The sequence below is a fragment of the Grampus griseus genome (genome assembly GCF_964374135.1).
Source record: "Grampus griseus genome assembly, chromosome: 15".
Lineage (NCBI taxonomy): Eukaryota > Metazoa > Chordata > Mammalia > Artiodactyla > Delphinidae > Grampus > Grampus griseus.
In genome coordinates, this window is record NC_139009.1 from 22,436,685 (window position 1) to 22,455,539 (window position 18,855).

At 46.5% G+C, this 18,855-nt stretch overlaps 1 protein-coding gene across 1 annotated transcript in view; it reads right to left on the minus strand.

Moving 5' to 3' along the window:
- Positions 1-18,855, minus strand: part of ALK (ALK receptor tyrosine kinase) — a gene marked incomplete at both ends in the record, with an annotated part of 728,930 nt that overhangs the window by 14,702 nt on the left and 695,373 nt on the right. The window contains 4 exons of the mRNA XM_082672737.1: positions 10,219-10,316; positions 16,378-16,507; positions 17,907-17,971; positions 18,101-18,191. Of these exons, the coding sequence (XP_082528863.1) occupies positions 10,219-10,316; positions 16,378-16,507; positions 17,907-17,971; positions 18,101-18,191 (384 nt within the window). The remainder of the gene's footprint in view (positions 1-10,218; positions 10,317-16,377; positions 16,508-17,906; positions 17,972-18,100; positions 18,192-18,855) is intronic.

Consider the following 18,855-nt stretch of genomic DNA (forward strand, 5'->3'; position numbering starts at 1 on the left):
CCGTCCATGTTTTTTTAAAAATTTTTTTTTCTTAATAATTAATTTTAATAACGTTATTATACTTTACCTTCGTTCTTTCTTTCGTTCTTTCTTTCCTTCCTTCCTTCCTTCCCTCCTTTAGACAACGAATCATCCCAAATTGAGGAGGTGGTCTCTGACAGCAAGATTTATGATTTTTCCCCATTTACCTCTTTTAGTGAGGGTGTATGTGTATGCTTCTGTGTAAGATTTTGTCTGTATAGCTTTGCTTACAACATTTGTCCTAAGGTTCTATCCGTCCCTTTTTTTTTTCTAAATAAGAATTTTTTAATTCAATAACTTTATTATACTTTATTTTATTTTTACTGTATCTTCTTTCTTTCTGTCTTTTTTCCTTCTTTCCCTCCTTCCTTCCTTCCTCCCTCCCTCCCTCCTTTCTTTCCTTCTTGCCTTCTTTGCTTCTTTCTTTCTTTCTTCCTTCCTTCCTACCCTCCTTTCCTTCTTTCTTTCCTCATACTTCTACTAATTCCCTCTACTTTTTCTCCCTTTTATCCTGAGCCGTGTGGATGAAAAGCTCTTGGTGCTCCAGCCAGGAGGCAGGGCTCTGCCTCTGAGGTAGGAGAGCCAACTTCAGGACACTGGTCAACAAGAGACCTCCCAGCTCCACATAATATCAAACGGCGAAAATCTCCCAGAGACCTCCATCTTAACACCAGCACCCAGCTTCACTCAACGACCAGCAAGCCACAGTGCTGGAAAACCTATGCCAAACAACTAGCAAAACAGGAACACAGCCCCACCCATTAGCAGAGAGGCTGCCTAAAATCATAATAAGGCCACAGACACCCCAAAACACACCACCAGACGTGAACCTGCCCACTAGAGAGACAAGATCCAGCCTCATCCACCACAACACAGGCACTAGTCCCCTCCACCAGGAAGCCTACACAACCCACTGAACCAACCTTAGCCACTGGAGACAGACATCAAAAACAGGAGAAACTACGAACCTGCAGCCTGCAAAAAGGAGACCCCAAACACAGTAAGATAAGCAACAGGAGGAACTACGAACCTGCAGCCTGCAAAAAGGAGACCCCAAACACAGTAAGATAAGCAAAATGAGAAGACAGAAAAACACACAGAAGATAAAGGAGCAAGATAAAAATGCACCAGACCTAACAAATGAAGAGGAAATAGGCAGTCTACCTGAAAAAGAATTCAGAATAATGATAGTAAGGTTGATCCGAAATCTTGGAGATAGAATGGACAAAATGCAAGAATCAGCTAACAAGGACCTAGAAGCACTAAAGATGAAACAAGCAACGATGAACAACACAATAAATGAAATTAAAAGTACTCTAGATGGGATCAATAGCAGAATAACTGAGGCAGAAGAAAGGATAAGTGACCTGGAAGATAAAATAGTGGAAATAACTACTGCAGAGCAGAATAAAGAAAAAAGAATGAAAAGAACTGAGGACAGTCTCAGAGACCTCTGGGACAACATTAAACACACCAACATTCGAATTATAGGGGTTCCAGAAGAAGAAGAGAAAAAGAAAGGAACTGAGAAAATATTTGAAGAGATTATAGTTGAAAACTTCCCTAATATGGGAAAGGAAATAGTTAATCAAGTCCAGGAAGCACAGAGAGTCCCATACAGGATAAATACAAGGAGAAATATGCCAAGACACATATTAATCAAACTGTCAAAAATTAAATACAAAGAAAGCATATTAAAAGCAGCAAGGGAAAAACAACAAATAACACATAAGGGAATCCCCATAAGGTTAACAGCTGATCTCTCAGCAGAAGCCCTACAAGCCAGAAGGGAGTGGCAGGACATACTGAAAGTGATGAAGGAGAAAAACCTGCAGCCAAGACTACTCTACCCAGCAAGGATCTCATTCAGATTTGATGGAGAAATTAAAACCTTTACAGACAAGCAAAAGCTGAGAGAGTTCAGCACCACCAAACCAGCTTTACAACAAATGCTAAAGGATCTTCTCTAGGCAAGAAACACAAGAGAAGGAAAAGACCTATAATAACAAACCCAAAACAATTTAGAAAATGGGAATAGGAACATACATATCGATAATTACCTTAAATGTAAATGGACTAAATGCTCCCACCAAAAGACACAGATTAGCTGAATGGATACAAAAACAAGACCCTTATATATGCTGTCTACAAGAGACCCACTTCAGACCTAGAGACACATACAGACTGAAAGTAAGGGGATGGAAAAAGATATTCCATGCAAATGGAAACCAAAAGAAAGCTGGAGTAGCAATTCTCATATCAGACAAAATAGACTTTAAAATAAGGACTATTAAAAGAGACAAAGAAGGACACTACATAATGATCAAGGGATCGATCCAAGAAGAAGATATAACAATTGTAAATATTTATGCACCCAACATAGGAGCACCTCAATACATAAGGCAAATACTAACAGCCATAAAAGGGGAAATCGACAGTAACACATTCATAGTAGGGGACTTAAATACCCCACTTTCACCCATGGACAGATCATCCAAAATGAAAATAAATAAGGAAACACAAGCTTTAAATGATACATTAAACAAGATGGACTTAATTGATATTTATAGGACACTCCATCCAAAAACAACAGAATACACATTTTTCTCAAGTGCTCATGGAACATTCTCCAGGATAGATCATATCTTAGGTCACAAATCAAGCCTTGGTAAATTTAAGAAAATTGAAATTGTATCAAGTATCTTTTCTGACCACAACGCCATGAGACTAGATATCAATTACAGGAAAAGATCTGTAAAAAATACAAACACATGGAGGCTAAACAATACACTACTTAATAATGAAGTGATCACTGAAGAAATCAAAGAGGAAATCAAAAAATACCTAGAAACAAATGACAATGGAGACACAACGACCCAAAACCTGTGGGATGCAGCAAAAGCAGTTCTAAGGGGGAAGTTTATAGCAATACAAGCCCACCTTAAGAAGCAGGAAACATCTCGAATAAACAACCTAACCTTGCACCTCAAGCAATTAGAGAAAGAAGAACAAAAAAAACCCAAAGCTAGCAGAAGGAAAGAAATCATAAAAATCAGATCAGAAATAAATGAAAAAGAAATGAAGGAAACAATAGCAAAGATCAATAAAACTAAAAGCTGGTTCTTTGAGAAGATAAACAAAATAGATAAACCACTAGCCAGACTCATCAAGAAAAAAAGGGAGAAGACTCAAATCAATAGAATTAGAAATGAAAAAGGAGAGGTAACAACTGACACTGCAGAAATAAAAGAGATCATGAGAGATTACTACAAGCAACTCTATGCCAATAAAATGGACAATCTGGAAGAAATGGACAAATTCTTAGAAATGCACAACCTGCCAAGACTGAATCAGGAAGAAATAGAAAATATGAACAGACCAATCACAAGCACTGAAATTGAAACTGTGATTAAAAATCTTCCAACAAAGAAAAGCCCAGGACCAGATGGCTTCACAGGCGAATTCTATCAAACATTTAGAGAAGAGCTAACACCTATCCTTCTCAAACTCTTCCAAAATATAGCAGAGGGAGGAACACTCCCAAACTCCTTTTACGAGGCCACCATCACCTTGATACCAAAACCAGACAAGGATGTCACAAAGAAAGAAAACTACAGGCCAATATCACTGATGAACATAGATGCAAAAATCCTCAACAAAATACTAGCAAACAGAATCCAACAGCACATTAAAAGGATCATACACCATGATCAAGTGGGGTTTATTCCAGGAATGCAAGGATTCTTCAATATATGCAAATCTATCAATGTGATAAACCATATTAACAAATTGAAGGAGAAAAAGCATATGATCATCTCAATAGATGCAGAGAAAGCTTTTGACAAAATTCAACACCCATTTATGATAAAAACCCTGCAGAAAGTAGGCATAGAGGGAACTTTCCTCAACATAATAAAGGCCATATATGACAAGCCCACAGCAAACATCATCCTCAATGGTGAAAAACTGAAAGCATTTCCACTAAGATCAGGAACAAGACATGGTTGCCCACTCTCACCACTCTTATTCAACATAGTTTTGGAAGTTTTAGCCACAGCAATCAGAAAAGAAAAGGAAATAAAAGGAATCCAAATCGGAAAAGAAGAAGTAAAGCTGTCACTGTTTGCAGATGACATGATCCTATACATAGAGAACCCTAAAGATGCTACCAGAAAACTACTAGAGCTAATCAATGAATTTGGTAAAGTGGCAGGATACAAAATTAATGCACAGAAATCTCTGGCATTCCTATATACTAATGATGAAAAATCTGAAAGTGAAATCAAGAAAACACTCCCATTTACCATTGCAACAAAAAGAATAAAATATCTAGGAATAAACCTACCTAAGGAGACAAAAGACCTGTATGCAGAAAATTATAAGATACTGATGAAAGAAATTAAAGATGATACAAATAGATGGAGAGATATACCATGTTCTTGGATAGGAAGAATCAACATTGTGAAAATGACTCTACTACCCAAAGCAATCTATAGATTCAATGCAATCCCTATCAAACTACCACTGGCATTTTTCACAGAACTAGAACAAAAAATTTTGCGATTTGTATGGAAACACAAAAGACTCCGAATAGCCAAAGCAATCTTGAGAACGAAAGAAGGAACTGGAGGAATCAGGCTCCCTGACTTCAGACTATACTACAAAGCTACAGTTATCAAGACGGTATGGTACTGGCACAAAAACAGAAAGATAGATCAATGGAACAGGATAGAAAGCCCAGAGATAAACCCATGTACATATGGACACCTTATCTTTGATAAAGGTGGCAGTAATGTACAGTGGAGAAAGGACAGCCTCTTCAATAAGTGGTGCTGGGAAAAATGGACAGGTACATGTAAAAGTATGAGATTAGATCACTCCCTAACACCATACACAAAAATAAGCTCAAAATGGATTAAAGACCTAAATGTAAGGCCAGAAACTATCAAACTCTTAGAGGAAAACATAGGCAGAACACTCTATGACATAAATCAAAGCAAGATCCTTTCTGACCCACCTCCTAGAGTAATGGAAATAAAAACAAAAATAAACAAATGGGACCTAATGAAACTTCAAAGCTTTTGCACAGCAAAGGAAACCATAAACAAGACCAAAAGACAACCCTCAGAATGGGAGAAAATATTTGCAAATGAAGCAACCGACAAAGGATTAATCTCCAAAATTTACAAGCAGCTCATGCAGCTCAATAACAAGAAAACAAACAACCCAATCCAAAAATGGGCAGAAGACCTAAATAGACATTTCTCCAAAGAAGATATACAGATTGCCAACAAACACATGAAAGAATGCTCAACATCACTAATCATTAGAGAAATGCAAATCAAAACTACAATGAGATATCATCTCACACCAGTCAGAATGGCCATCATCAAAAAATCTAGAAACAATAAATGCTGGAGAGGGTGTGGAGAAAAGGGAACACTCTTGCACTGCTGGTGGGAATGTGAATTGGTACAGCCACTATGGAGAACAGTATGGAGGTTCCTTAAAAAACTACAAATAGAACTACCATATGACCCAGCAATCCCACTACTGGGCATATACCCTGAGAAAACCAAAATTCAAAAAGAGTCATGTACCACAATGTTCATTGCAGCTCTATTTACAATAGCCCGGAGATGGAAACAACCTAAGTGCCCATCATCGGATGAATGGATAAAGAAGATGTGGCACATATATACAATGGAATATTACTCAGCCATAAAAAGAAACGAAATTGAGCTATTTGTAATGAGGTGGATAGACCTAGAGTCTGTCATACAGAGTGAAGTAAGTCAGAAAGAAAAAGACAAATACCGTATGCTAACACATATATGTGGAATTTAAGAAAAAAAATGTCATGAAGAACCTAGGGGTAAAGCAGGAATAAAGACGCAGACCTCCTAGAGAACGGACTTGAGGTTATGGGGAGGGGGAAGGGTGAGCTGTGACAGGGCGAGAGAGAGTCATGGGCATATACACACTAACAAACGTAGTAAGGTAGATAGCTAATGGGAAGCAGCCGCATGGCACAGGGATATTGGCTCGGTGCTTTGTGACAGCCTGGAGCGGTGGGATAGGGAGGGTGGGAGGGAGGGAGACGCAAGAGGGAAGACATATGGGAACATATGTTTATGTATGACCGATTCACTTTGTTATAAAGCAGAAACTAACACACCATTGTAAAGCAATTATACCCCAATAAAGATGTTAAAAAAAAAAAAAAGAAAAGAACTAAGAGGGAAATGGAAAAGGATTTGGGGAGATGATTGAAATGTTTAATGGGATAATAATAATGAAAATAACTATAATAGGAACTAGAAAAGTGATTGGCCTTTTACTGTGTACTTAAGCATTGTTCTATGTGCTTCATATCTAATTCTCACAACTCTGTAAGACACAAGGTGCTATCATTATCCTTATTTTATCAAAAACACTTAAGCTAAGAGAAGATAACAGAGGGACGTAAGAAATGCTTTTGGCTGTAGGCTATTGTTCTGTACAGATTGCTGGTTGGTTTTTGCCGGTTGGATGAAGGAGTATCCTGGAACAGCATAATTTCCATGACCAGATTCAAGTAGGTCAAAGTATTCCCAAATACTTCTAGTTTTATTTTTTAATAAGCCATTATGGTTTTTACATCTGTGATTTTATCTAAAGCCTTTGCTAAGCTGTATGCATCATAGCTACGTGGCCAAAGAATCGCTTCTTTCGAGTTAGAAAGTTACCTTGTCTCCTTAGTTGTTATTCTCCAGATGGCCTATTCTCCCATAGCACACCTGTAAGCCTCGATCAGAAGCTTTCCAAGATTCATCAACTGCTACTCACTGACTGCGAACCCATTCTTTTTTTTTTTTTTTTTTTTAACGGTACGTGGGCCTCTCACTGTTGTGGCCTCTCCCGTTGCAGAGAACAGGCTCCAGACGTGCAGGCTCAGCAGCCATGACTCAAGGGCCCAGCCGCTTCGCAGCATGTGGGATCTTCCCGGACCGGGGCACAAACCCGTGTCCCCTGCATCGGCAGGCGGACTCTCAACCACTGCACCACCAGGGAAGCCCCGCTAACCCATTCTTGACATGCATGTGGGGATTAAGGATGCAGCCAGAAGAAGTCTGGAATGGGTTTCTAATAACATTAAAGTCCTGGACGGGGGAAAAAAAAAAAAGTACTCCTTGGGGGGAACAGGTGGTGTTTTCACATTTTCAGTTGGTTTCATGAAGGTTCTGACCTTTGGCTGAGAAAGAAGGACATGGAGAATGAACAACTGGATAGTATTAAAAATAGGGTCTGGATAGGGCCTCATGGCTTAGGAGATCAGAACAATGGGTCAGGGTGGGAGATGGATGTCATTAATGCCAATGCCCTGATCCAGAAGGTTTAAGTTGAATTTCGAGGAGCAACGGTGCATAAAATGCCCTAAGGCAACCATAAAAGCATAACATATATGACATCAAAAAGAAGAAAAAAATAGTAAGAGATATAGCCACTGCTTCTCAAGAGAAATATAGTGAAATAGACCAGGAACAATATTTATGGATCCAGAAAGGTCTTTCCATTGATGTGCAGGGAATGGTTGCTTAAAAAATTGATCTTGAATCTAATGGCAGGAAAGTAAATGTAACATCATAGAACACACCAAGAATTGGTAGAATGACACATATTTATTGAAATGGCAATAAAGCATGTCCAAAGGAAAGAGATCTAATAGAAAAATGGAAGCATGTGGATCTAGTAGCAGGTGTGGTTGCATGGGAGTCTGCGAATCTTAAGGCAGACACTGGGTGGGGGAAAGAGAATTAAGGTAAACCTATTGGGGGAGTGTGCCACAGACCTCAAGCCAGTTAGAAGATGTAAAAGATGTTTTCTTCAAACCAATTACCTCAGAAGACAGCTTTGATCGAGATGGACAATTTCTGCTAATAGTCACCCTTTGCTTATAAAGCGATCATCTGATACATTATTGATTCAATCTTTGACAATTTCATTTCTCAAAAAAGATAAAAGGAGCAACAAACTGTTACTCTGGGATCTAATTCTACCTTCAGTAACTATTTACAGATATGAAAGCCATAAGAATCTTAAGAGAATATGATCCTGTTATCTTATTATCTGTAATAACAGCACTGGATATAGTCAACATGTTGTCATGCCTCTAGGAAAGCAGATTTCAAAACGTCAGAGGAAAGATGGATATGATCCCTCAGTCAGAGAATCTGGATGCTTGGTGACTAATGTGGGAGTGGAGATAAAAAGGTAGAAATGGGGACTTCCCTGGTGGTCCAGTGGTAAAGAATCCACCTTCCAATGCAGGGGATGCAGGTTTGATCCCTGGTCAGGGAACTAAGATCCCACATGCCACGGGGCAATTGAACCCGTGCACCACAACTACTGAGCTCGCATGCCTCAACTAGAGAACCTGCATGCCACAAACTACAGAGCCCACGTGCTCTGGAACCCGTGCGACACAACTAGAGAGAGAAAAAACCTGCACGCCACAACTAGAGAGAAGCCCGTGCGCAGGAACGAAGAGCCCGCATGCCTCAACGAGGATCCCACGTGCCGCAACTAAGACCCGAAGCAGCCAAAAATAAATAAAATAATAAATAAATCTTTTTTTTTTTTTTTTTTTTTTTTGCAGTATGTGGTCCTCTCACTGTTGTGGCCTCTCCCGTTGCGGGGCACAGGCTCCGGACGCACAGGCTCAGCGGCCATGGCTCACGGGCCCAGCCGCTCCGCGGCACGCGGGATCTTCCCAGACCGGGGCACGAACTCGTGTCCCCTGCATCGGCAGGCGGACTCTCAACCACTGCGCCACCAGGGAAGCCCCTTTTTTTTTTTTTTTAAAGGCAGAAACGACCTCAGGGAGAAGTGAAGGGAGAGATCTGAAGTCACCAAGGGGACAGCACATGTTGCTCTCAGATGAGCCCAGATTTAGAGGATGTGGACAAAAGATGGCAAGATAGCTCTAGCCAAGGACTAATTCCAAAAAGAGTACAACCTTGTCATGTCTGAACAACAATAAAGCCCAGAGCTGAGATTTATGGAAAGCTGTGTACACATTAAAAAGGGCAAGAATAACAATGGCAGGGCTGGAGGAGAACAGAAAGAACGGAGCCTGGCTTCTCTTTTACTTCTGTTATTTCTATCAAGCACAATGATCTGCAAGTTGGAAAGGCTGAAAATCAACAGGAAGATCTGAAGATCAAAGTGGTGAAGTGACAGTCAAAGGATGAGCTGATGTGAGCGTCTCGCCTTGTTTCAGGAATGGTTCTGGGAAGCTAGGCCAGTGTATTTCTTGACCTTCAACTTCCCCATTTTTATTAGGGAAGGAAGCATAGCTTGTTATCTACCTACACGCTTTTCTATTTCTAAACTCATACATATTCTCTCATTTTCTACGTTGTATTACATATTCTAATTATTAGGAAAATGTCTTATACTCTTGGATGGGTTAATGAATGTTTATTAGTTCACCAGGTTGTTATTTACTAAATTAGAAGCAAATGGTTAGGAAGAGCTTTGCAAAGAGCCTAACAATCTATTTGACTTTTCAGGTTTCAGAATCAAGCTGTCTGCTGAGAAAGCCATGAATGGCCACATGGAAAGAAATATGTGTCATCTCTCATGTCTATAGCATTACACGTGGACTTGATGTACCAGTGAAAACACCATTTAAACACAAGGAGTAGAGGAAATGAAGTACAGAGGTGGAGAAAATAATCGTTATTTTTCATTTCAGAGTATTTTAGAAAAAAATAATTTATCCAATAAATATTTATTGTGCCCCACCATGTGCCAGTGATATGAAGATGAATAAAACAGGGTCCTTGCCTTCGAGTTACTCATAGTCAGATATGTGAAAATACAAACTCCTTAAACTTCCCCTAAGGAGCCCAGTTTTCTAGATATGGAAACGTTCACATGATCTAGGACTTGACACAGGCAGGAGTCCCTGCAGGGGGTCAGGTATAGCTCATCTGGGTCTCCAGTGCTGGCATGGATGTCTTATGATCCCACTTTACCTATGGGCCAGATGAAGCCCTGGTAGAGTGATAACCATCTTAAAGACAAAGCTGAGCCATCCAAACAGCTTTGGAGAGAGACCTATTGTTCTGCTCTGAAGGCACGAGCTGGGCCCCTGAGACATGTAGGGAAGCATACAGAAGGTGGGGGTAGAGCAAGGCCACTTAGACTCACCGGTGGATGAAGTGATTTTCCTCTAGATACTGGCAGCCACAGGCGATGTCCCGAGCCACGTGCAGGAGGTCCAGCATGGCCAGGGAGGAGGGCTGATTCTGTGGCAGACAGAAGTGACCAGATGATGAGAAGTTCTTGGGGGAGAGAAGGTCTGAAACACTTCCCATGCTTGCTAGGAGGCCACACAGGTGCGCCACCCCCAGGGTCTCAGCCCTGGCTGCACATTCGAAATCACCTGGCGGCTTAAAAAATGCAGATGCTTGGGCCTCAGCCCAGACCAAAGACTCCATCTCTGCAGGTGGGCGCAACATTTACAGGGTCGCAGCTCCCAGATGAGCGGGGCTGGAGCCCTAAACCACAGGAACCGGGACTGGCAGACGTCCTGCCCCTTTGCACTTTTTCTGCCCATTCTTCCACCTCAATCTTCATAAACATTTGGATCCCCCAAACATACAAACAGGCCTGTGGGGAAATAAAGGGGGCTAATATTGTTTTAGAAATGCTCTAGTTAAATGCTTAAAAATATTTTTTAAAAAATTAATTTTCTTCCTGAAGACCTAGACCTGAAGTGGATTGAAAAAGGAAAGCTTCCAGAAAATGATGGGCAGCTGAAGAGCCATCTCCGGCCTTTCTGCATGATTCTCTTTTGTGCAAAAGCTGCTGCCGCCCCCTCACCCCCGCTGCCCCGAGATGCACCCCGCCGTTGCCTCCCCGCAGCCTGGTGGAGCCCCGGGAAGTCTTTTCTGAGGGCTATGCCCTCCTTGGTGTCTTTTAAATTCCTAAACCCCCAAGTCTGCAGCAACACGTCGTCATGCAGTGTCACATTCACTGCGCTCTTCTGTGCCTATCTTACCATGTCCCCAAGGAAACTTCGAGGTACCCGAGGCAGGGCCTTCAGCGTCCACTTCCGTGGTCTCCAATACGACCCTTAGCTCGCTGCCATGGTTCAGTGAACAAGGGGGTTCGTTGGTTGATTACAGCGGAACTAGGGTTTACCCAGATGCCGGCCACAGACCAGGACCTCCCTGGGACTCCTTGGAGAGACAGCACGGGACTGAAGGAGGCAGAGAGGCGTTTGTCTAGGGCATATGCTTCAGTTCTGGGGAGGGAAGACTCAGGGAGGGGCATAGTCTCTGCCCATGGACCACTGGGCAGTGCCTTACATGCAACAGAGCAAGTCCCAGGACATGATCTCCTTTGATGCAACATCCCGTGTGGTCGGTAGGGAAGAGAGGTTACTTCTGTATTAAAGATGCGAGGGCTGAGGGCTCAGAGAGGCTCAGGTCACACAGTCAACAGGGTGGAGCCGAAACTGCCCTGAACTGGGCTTTAAGGATCTGGGTTGGGGGAAGTAGGATTCTAGGAGTTAAAATGGAGTTTCTCGGGAGAGCGTGTCCGAGAAGGGCCGGAGTAGCCATGGGTGCAGCGCATGGTACCCAAGTGAATACGGATGCAGCACACAGATGCCGTGAGGGCACATTCCGGTGCTCGGTTGAGCTGAGCTGGGCTTCATCCTGCTCGTCCCTTATTGGCTGTGTGAGCTGGGGCTGACCGCTTTGCCTCTGTCCAAGCCACCGTGTCCTGGTCTGTGAAATCAGCATGACACTCTTGGCCTCCCTGGATGGTTAAGAGCACCTACAGTCAGAGGCACAGAGTGAGCGCTTCATAGAGGGCTCTGCAGTTATGCGGGGGGCTGCTCCTGGGGGTGCTGTGGGGTCTTGGGAAATGGCTCTTGTGTTGGGCTTCTCCCGGGACCTTGTCAGGCTGAGAAGTACTGGGCACTGTGAGAGACAGTCCCCTTCTCCTGGGGAAAAGGAAAGTAATATATTTCCAAGGGGAATATGCATCCATTTTGCTATAGTATTAGAACAATCTTTTCTCTCTCTTTCTTTCAAATTGCTTTCTGTTCCTGCCAAAGAGGACCCAGTCCTAGCTCCCCCTGGGTCTCTTTGTGTCTTAGCCCCCATCACTCAGGATGCAAGGACCACTGACGTCTCAAATGCTCCATGAGTCTGGTGTGCTGCAGGGACTAAATCTTCCCATGCATTAACCCACGGGCCGGGATTATCTGGGCTCCCTGTCTTTGGCTGCTCAGAGCAAATTAACCGCGCCGCTAATCAGTCTGAACAGAGCAGACAGACGGTAACCCATGGTGTGTGTGTGTGTGTGTGGGGGGGGGTGGCGGAGGTGTGCATGCTGTGGCAAAACCGATACTTAAAACTAGCAGTGCAGAGTGCAGCCAGTGTGCTCAGTGTCATTTCTATCCTTCCTGGGCAAAGAAGGCCTTGGAACCAGGGTTTCTGCCCCCTATTTGCCACTGAATGCGGCACTTCCTTTGGCAACTCGGGCAGCCATGGTTATGGGTGTAGCCTGCCCAGTACTCAGAGAGGATTTTGTGCAGTATTTCCCAAAGCAGGCTGTGGGATGGAATTCAATCAAACAGGCATGGGAATTCCTGGGTTAAATAGGCTTCTTTATCACAGAAATGATCAGAGTCTTTGCTAAACGCTAATGTGTGTTGAGAATCGGTAGGAGAGGAGTCTGCGTGGCTCTGAGATTTGCTTGACCGAGGAATTCTTCTGAGCGTGTGTGTGAGTGTGTAGCACCTCAGGGTACCGGAGTTCCCTTCAGGGACACTGTTTTGACCAATATCCTACTTTTACACGGGAGAAAAGAGGCCCCACTGAAGTGGAATAATTTCTTTGCTCGCAGTTTCTGAGGGGCTATTTCCAAAGGATAATGTATATACTAATAAAAGACAGAATAATATTGATACCTGTTCCTTCCTTAAGTAGCTTCTGCATTTAGAGATGAAGGGTCACAGGACATGGGGGAGGAACTGTTTCACCAAGTGAAAAACAGACTAGGGTTATATTTTAAAATTGACACATATGAGGGTAAGAGGGAAAGATGAAAGGAAGAAGCAAAGAATGCAGACAGGGGACACAAAATATTAAACGTGGCAAAAATCCATTTTGAAAAGTGATGAGATGCGAATGGTGCTGGGCCCTCATATTCCTGGCTCCTGACATGGCCGAGAAAATACCCCTCCACGCACTTTGGAGGCAGCATTGGTATTTGGCAAAGTTGAAGCCAAAGATGAAAACCTAAGCATTAGTTGCAACCAGAGGTTCTCACCTCTGTGCTGCTGTTCACCTCTGACATCCAAGAAGCCGTCTTGTACTGAGCCTCTTCTCTAGAGCCATTACCTACAGGATTACCATGTTCCAAACATCTATAGACACTATAGCGGTCAATGACCGCCACCTTGAATAAAGAGATTACTGACTCCTTAATGGTCTTTGTCATTATTGATTGAATCAACTGATATTAAAAGACAGCTACTAGCCTACATCTGGCATATATTAAACCCTCAATAAAAATTTGTTCAATAAAGAGAGCATCTGCAAAGTTGTTTTGACATTAAAAGTGTCCTTCCTTCTTGAGGAGGTGGGGTCCTGGGACCAAACGATGTTTTCCTCTGTACCCATGAATTTCATTTCCATGACAGACATGGTTGGCCCAGGTACCCATTCTGTCTTCTGAGTCTGTATATCCATCATTACTTCATGTCCTTCTATGCTGATGGTCCATGGAGCCACTGAGCCCCGGGGATGGCAGGAAGTGAGTACAGAGTGCTCGTGTGACTCTGAGTGCCCAGCCGGGTGCCTGCACACATCAGGTCATCATCAGGTAAGCCCGGAGACTCAAGGACTTCAAACAAATGAATCAGGTGGACTTCAGGCCTTTGAATCCAGTGAGCTCCACAGGCTGGAGGCACGACTCTGCCCACGCTCTCCTCAGGGCGTGTATCTCTCCGGCCCTGATGTCCATCAGCCAGCCCCTCCCTTCTTCATCATGTGTAGGATTTGCTGATATTAGCCCCCTCGGTCCACTTCTAAATCGCGCTCCTTTCTCACAGTCAACCTGACCCCCACTCCACTAAGCTGGATTTTGTGGTTCTGAGAATCATGCAGGACACCTAGCAACCTCCTCCCCACCTCCCCATCCCTTCCACCCACGGCCGGAAGTTGCTGCTACAAACACATTTGCACGGGGTCACTCTGGAGGCTGTGATCCGACGTTTTAAATCACCCGTCGTGGGCAGTACCTCAGGAACGACCAGCTCACCTGAGACGAGTGGGTGTGTAGAGGGGTAAGGAGGAGGACTGGGGTGCTACCAAGGGGCACGGCTGGCAGGGAGAGCCACACAGAAGAGCAGAGTCAAGGGTTAGCGGGCAGATTTGGTCGGGGGGATCCCGACCCTTAGAAGAGGCTCTCCCAAGCGGAGTCGACCTTCTGCTGGCTGTGGGCATCCCTCGGGCGGTAGCTGCAGCTAGAGGTCGGAACTCGGCAGCAGGCTCCTGCTCTGAGCCTCCTGGGGGCGGCTCTGGGGCTGGAGGTGGTGGGAGAGATCCATGACCTGCTTTTCCTTGCTGGTGCTTCGTTCTTTGAGACAACATCCAAATCCTCTTTCATCATCAAGGGAGAGAGATACCTTTGCCCGCAAGTCCTCGGACTTGCCAAGTGAAGGGTTCCCAGATTCCCTTTACAAGGAGGTCACAATACTTTCTTGTCCTCAAGCCCCAGGAATCTCCAGTGGGAAAGCCAGAGCTAGGCCTCTGCCCAAAGTGTGATACCAAGGGTTCCGTGTGACGTCTGCCAGAGGCACTGCTTCCCAGCACCGCTCGGCCTTGCTGGGTGCTGGTGGGAAAGCCAAGGCTGGTGCCCAGACCTGGCAGAGATGCCGGCATAGCTGGCGGCATTTGCTCTGAACAACCCACCCTCACCTTGGCACTCAGGGCTTCTCGAAGAGGACCATCTGGATAAACAGCACAGCAGGCTGGAGAGAGCATGGAATTAGGATCCACCAGACCTGAGCTCTAGCTCCAGCTCTTTCACTTCCTGTGCACCTCGGCAAGTCACATGACCGCCCTGAGCCACTGTTTTCCCGCCTCCAGAACGGGGTGAGATCTGTACCGTCTCCTTCACAGGGTGGTTGTGACAATGCAGATGAGGATTACCGTGAGGTGGGCTTAGTCCTCTCTGCCCCTCCCCCAGCCCCTTCCTCCTGCCAGGTGTGCTCAGGTGCACACACACTCATCTTCTCGAGGCGTTAGAGCGGATTCCTCTTAGATGCCGAGAGAGGTCACCCAGAGGCTTGCGGGGACGGTGTGGAGGCTCCTAAGGAGGCGGTTTCTCAACTGAGCCTGAGCGAAGGCGTGGACTGGAGTAGGCGTGACCTTCCGAGGTTTCCGCAACCACCTGGGGTCCTCGTGAGGAGAGCGTTCCGTTCTGGTCTTGCTGTGGCAGAGCGGTTGTCGGTCTTTCTCTGCTGTCCTGGGGGTGGGGAGGGTACAAGTCTTCCCCGTGGTTCTCATAGTCCAGTGGCAACCAGAGGAAGTCAGGTCCTAACTCAGGGGTCTGCTCTGCTCCAGTTTCCAGGGTCCAGGCCTCTTGAAGACCCTGGCAGTGACAGGAGTGGACAGCTGGACTCCGGGCTCCCCCAGTGTGCTGTATTTTATAAATGATCTCTGTCCGAGATGTTCTAGCCTAGCCCGCGGAGTTCACGTTGCAGATGCTGAGGTTAGAGGGGGTTGGCTGCCCTAAGCAGGTTGTCTAATGGCCAAGCAGGGCTGGGCGTGGGTGGGTCACTTAGGTTTCTTCACTCCCCCAAGCTCTAGCCCTTTAACCATAACATGTATGCAGCACCTTCCTAAATACCCCAGCACTCTACTTTGATAGGAAAACTACAAGGTCAGGATGTCCACATTTGAGAGATGAGGACAGTGGGGTTCAGAACGGGTGGATGCAGAGTGACCTGCCCCAAGTCAGTTGGTTGAGTGAGTGACACAGCCGGCATGAAAGTCCCCCCACTGTGCTTGTCCCTAGTTTTGGTTTTCCACAATCAGCAGGCCATAAAAATAGATACAGCCTGGAGAAGCTGTTGCACAAGCCTTACACAAGCTCCCTGGGGCTGGGCTCAGCCTTCAGCCACCTTCTGTCCCCTCTCTCCCGCCTTTCCCCCAGATCCGAGCCCATGGGCTGACTCCCTCGGTCCCACTGAGTATGTTGCTTCCCAGGCTGCCCACCCTGGCTCCTTCCTCCCCCTGCTCCGTCCCCCGGCACAGCTACTGGGAAAGGCTGGTTCTCACTCACCGGGCGAGGGCGCGTCTCTCGGAGGAAGGACTTGAGGTCTCCTCCCGCCATGAGCTCCAGCAGGATAAATCGGGGCAGGGCTTGCAGACTCACCCCGATACAGCGCACGATGTTCTGGTGGTTGAACTTGCTGCAGAGCAGAGGGGAATAACCGAATTTAACTGAGCTGAGTCTGGGAAAACCTTAAGTGGGCAAAGCCGGGTACAGATTTATGCTTTCAGAAGCCACATTTTGTAAATGCTTTCTGTAAATGTGGGAAGCAGGGCTCCCAGGCTGGGCCTAAGCAGAGGATAATCCGGCTGCTGAGAAGCTGGGAGAACCAGAGGGCAGGTCTGGCGGGAGCTCAGTCTGCTTGAAAGAACTTGCTTGGGGGCGAGGAGGAACTTGGGTGAGCAGGTGGGGCGGGAGTGGGGAGAGGAGGGCTTTGAGGCTGGGGCGCGGACTGCTGGCCAGGATTCACGTTTGGGGTTTGGGTTTTCAGAGGAAGGCCTCAGGCGGAAGAGGAACTGCTTTCCCGAGGGACTGCGTGAGACCTGCCAGGTGACCGTGTGTGGAAGAGAACAAGGAAGTGGGCCACGGATCCCACTGTGGACTCCTCATGGGGGCTCTGAGATTCGGGTTTTCCTGTTAATGTGATCCTATCGGGACACGTGAGGCAGCGGGGCCAGGAAACTCCACGTGGGCGCTCGTGTGCAGAGGTGACACACAGGGTGACTGTACACCCAAATATAATGCTGCTTAGTTACTGCCAAGTACAGAGATGGAGTGATTCGGGTCTCCTTCCATCTACTCTCCTACTTTCCAGGTTTTATTCAATAATCACATACTACATGCTCAGTCAGAAAATACGTCATTTTTAAAGCAGGGGCTGAGCCTGCTGCTATCCTCCTATGGACCCAGCGCACCACACATGCTGCTCTGGACTCGTTCCACTTCTGTCAAGGGGAGACCTCGGGCTGCCCCAGCCTTCAGGATGTTTGAGGTTCCCCAGTGCACCAGGAGGCCATGAGCCTGGCCAGATCTCAAGGTCCAACATCTGCTGTCAGAGCCCCGGCCACTGAGACTCCCAGTGGGGGGCCCCAGATCCACCAATTGAAGGGTCAGGCCAGCTGGGTGGACCAGGGTGGGCACCTTCCATCACTTGGGGGCCCATTTCCTTTACATGAGAGCTGAGAGCTGGGGTTGGCGAAGCACCTGGTGGAAGAGATACCTGGAGGAGGATTGTATCTTCTACTGTCAACAACCAGCATGCTCTGTTTCTTAAGAAAAGGGGGAAAAGAACCAGCTGGTGACACAGGGATGCGGATTGAAGGTGGAGCGCTATCGATTGGATTCATTTTCTAAGACAGCCATCTGGGGGCTGGTTCCACTCTGGTAAGACGTGCTAAGAATTTACAGAGTCTCCTGTTGGAGAGGGAGGGCTATGCTGCAGGACAATCCTGTTTCCCTCGAAGATGTGCCTGTTAGAAACATTTCGTGTCCCTTACAGGCTTGGGGCAGTGGTGTGGGGTGTCTCCCTGTATCGTTACCTGATGATCAGGGCTTCCATGAGGAAATCCAGTTCGTCCTGTTCGGAACACACCTCAGGCAGCGTCTGGGCACAAAAGGGAGGGTGGGAAGGAGGAGGAGGCTGTGAGCCGCAGAGGTCAGAGGCTTTCAGCAGACAGCCACACTTACAGAGACCCCTGGCCAAGGTCAGGCCCACAGGGGAGCTGCCTCTTACCTTCACAGCCACTTGCAGGGGGCTCGGGTCGTTGGGCATTCCAGACACCTGACCTTCATACACCTCCCCAAACGCGCCGTGGCCCAGACCCCTGTTCAAAGAGAAGGCGAGATGAGACAGGGGCACATTTAGTGGACGCACATGGGAGCCAGGGGGGTCACGCACACCCTCAAGGGTAATGCCCTCAGTCTGGCTTTGCTCGTCGGTCCTGGCCTCCATTGCTTTACCCGGCAAGAAAGTTTCCAAGCCAGGATTCAGGACACTGGCTGGACATTCCTTCTGTGAACACTTACTGAGCCTCTAATATTTGCCAGAGACCTAGAGGGGACTAAGGCTCAGCCTGCCAGGGAGGCCTGTGCTCCCTGGGGCCGGGGGTGAGGGGCACAGACAGCTGGTGGACACCCCCTGGAGTGTGCTTGGTGAGTGACAGACACGTGCACAGGGTGCTCTGGGAGCTAGGAGTGGGGAGCAAGGCCTGGGGAGGGGCACTTGGGCGGATTTTGAGGAGAGCCCCATTCCTCCCATCTAATCCTCCTCTCATTGTACCAACCCCATGTGTATATGGGGTGTTGAACAAGCAAACACCCCCCCAATGGCCCTGAACACTGAACCTTCTCTCCCTGGGGGGGTTGGGGGCCCTGAGGGGTGGCTCTACTGGCTTCTTGCTGCCGGAGGAATTCGTGGTGCAGGGATGACATCCGGCCCCCTGGAGCTCTCCCTTCCCTGCCTCCCCCACACCCCCCGCTGCCCCCCAG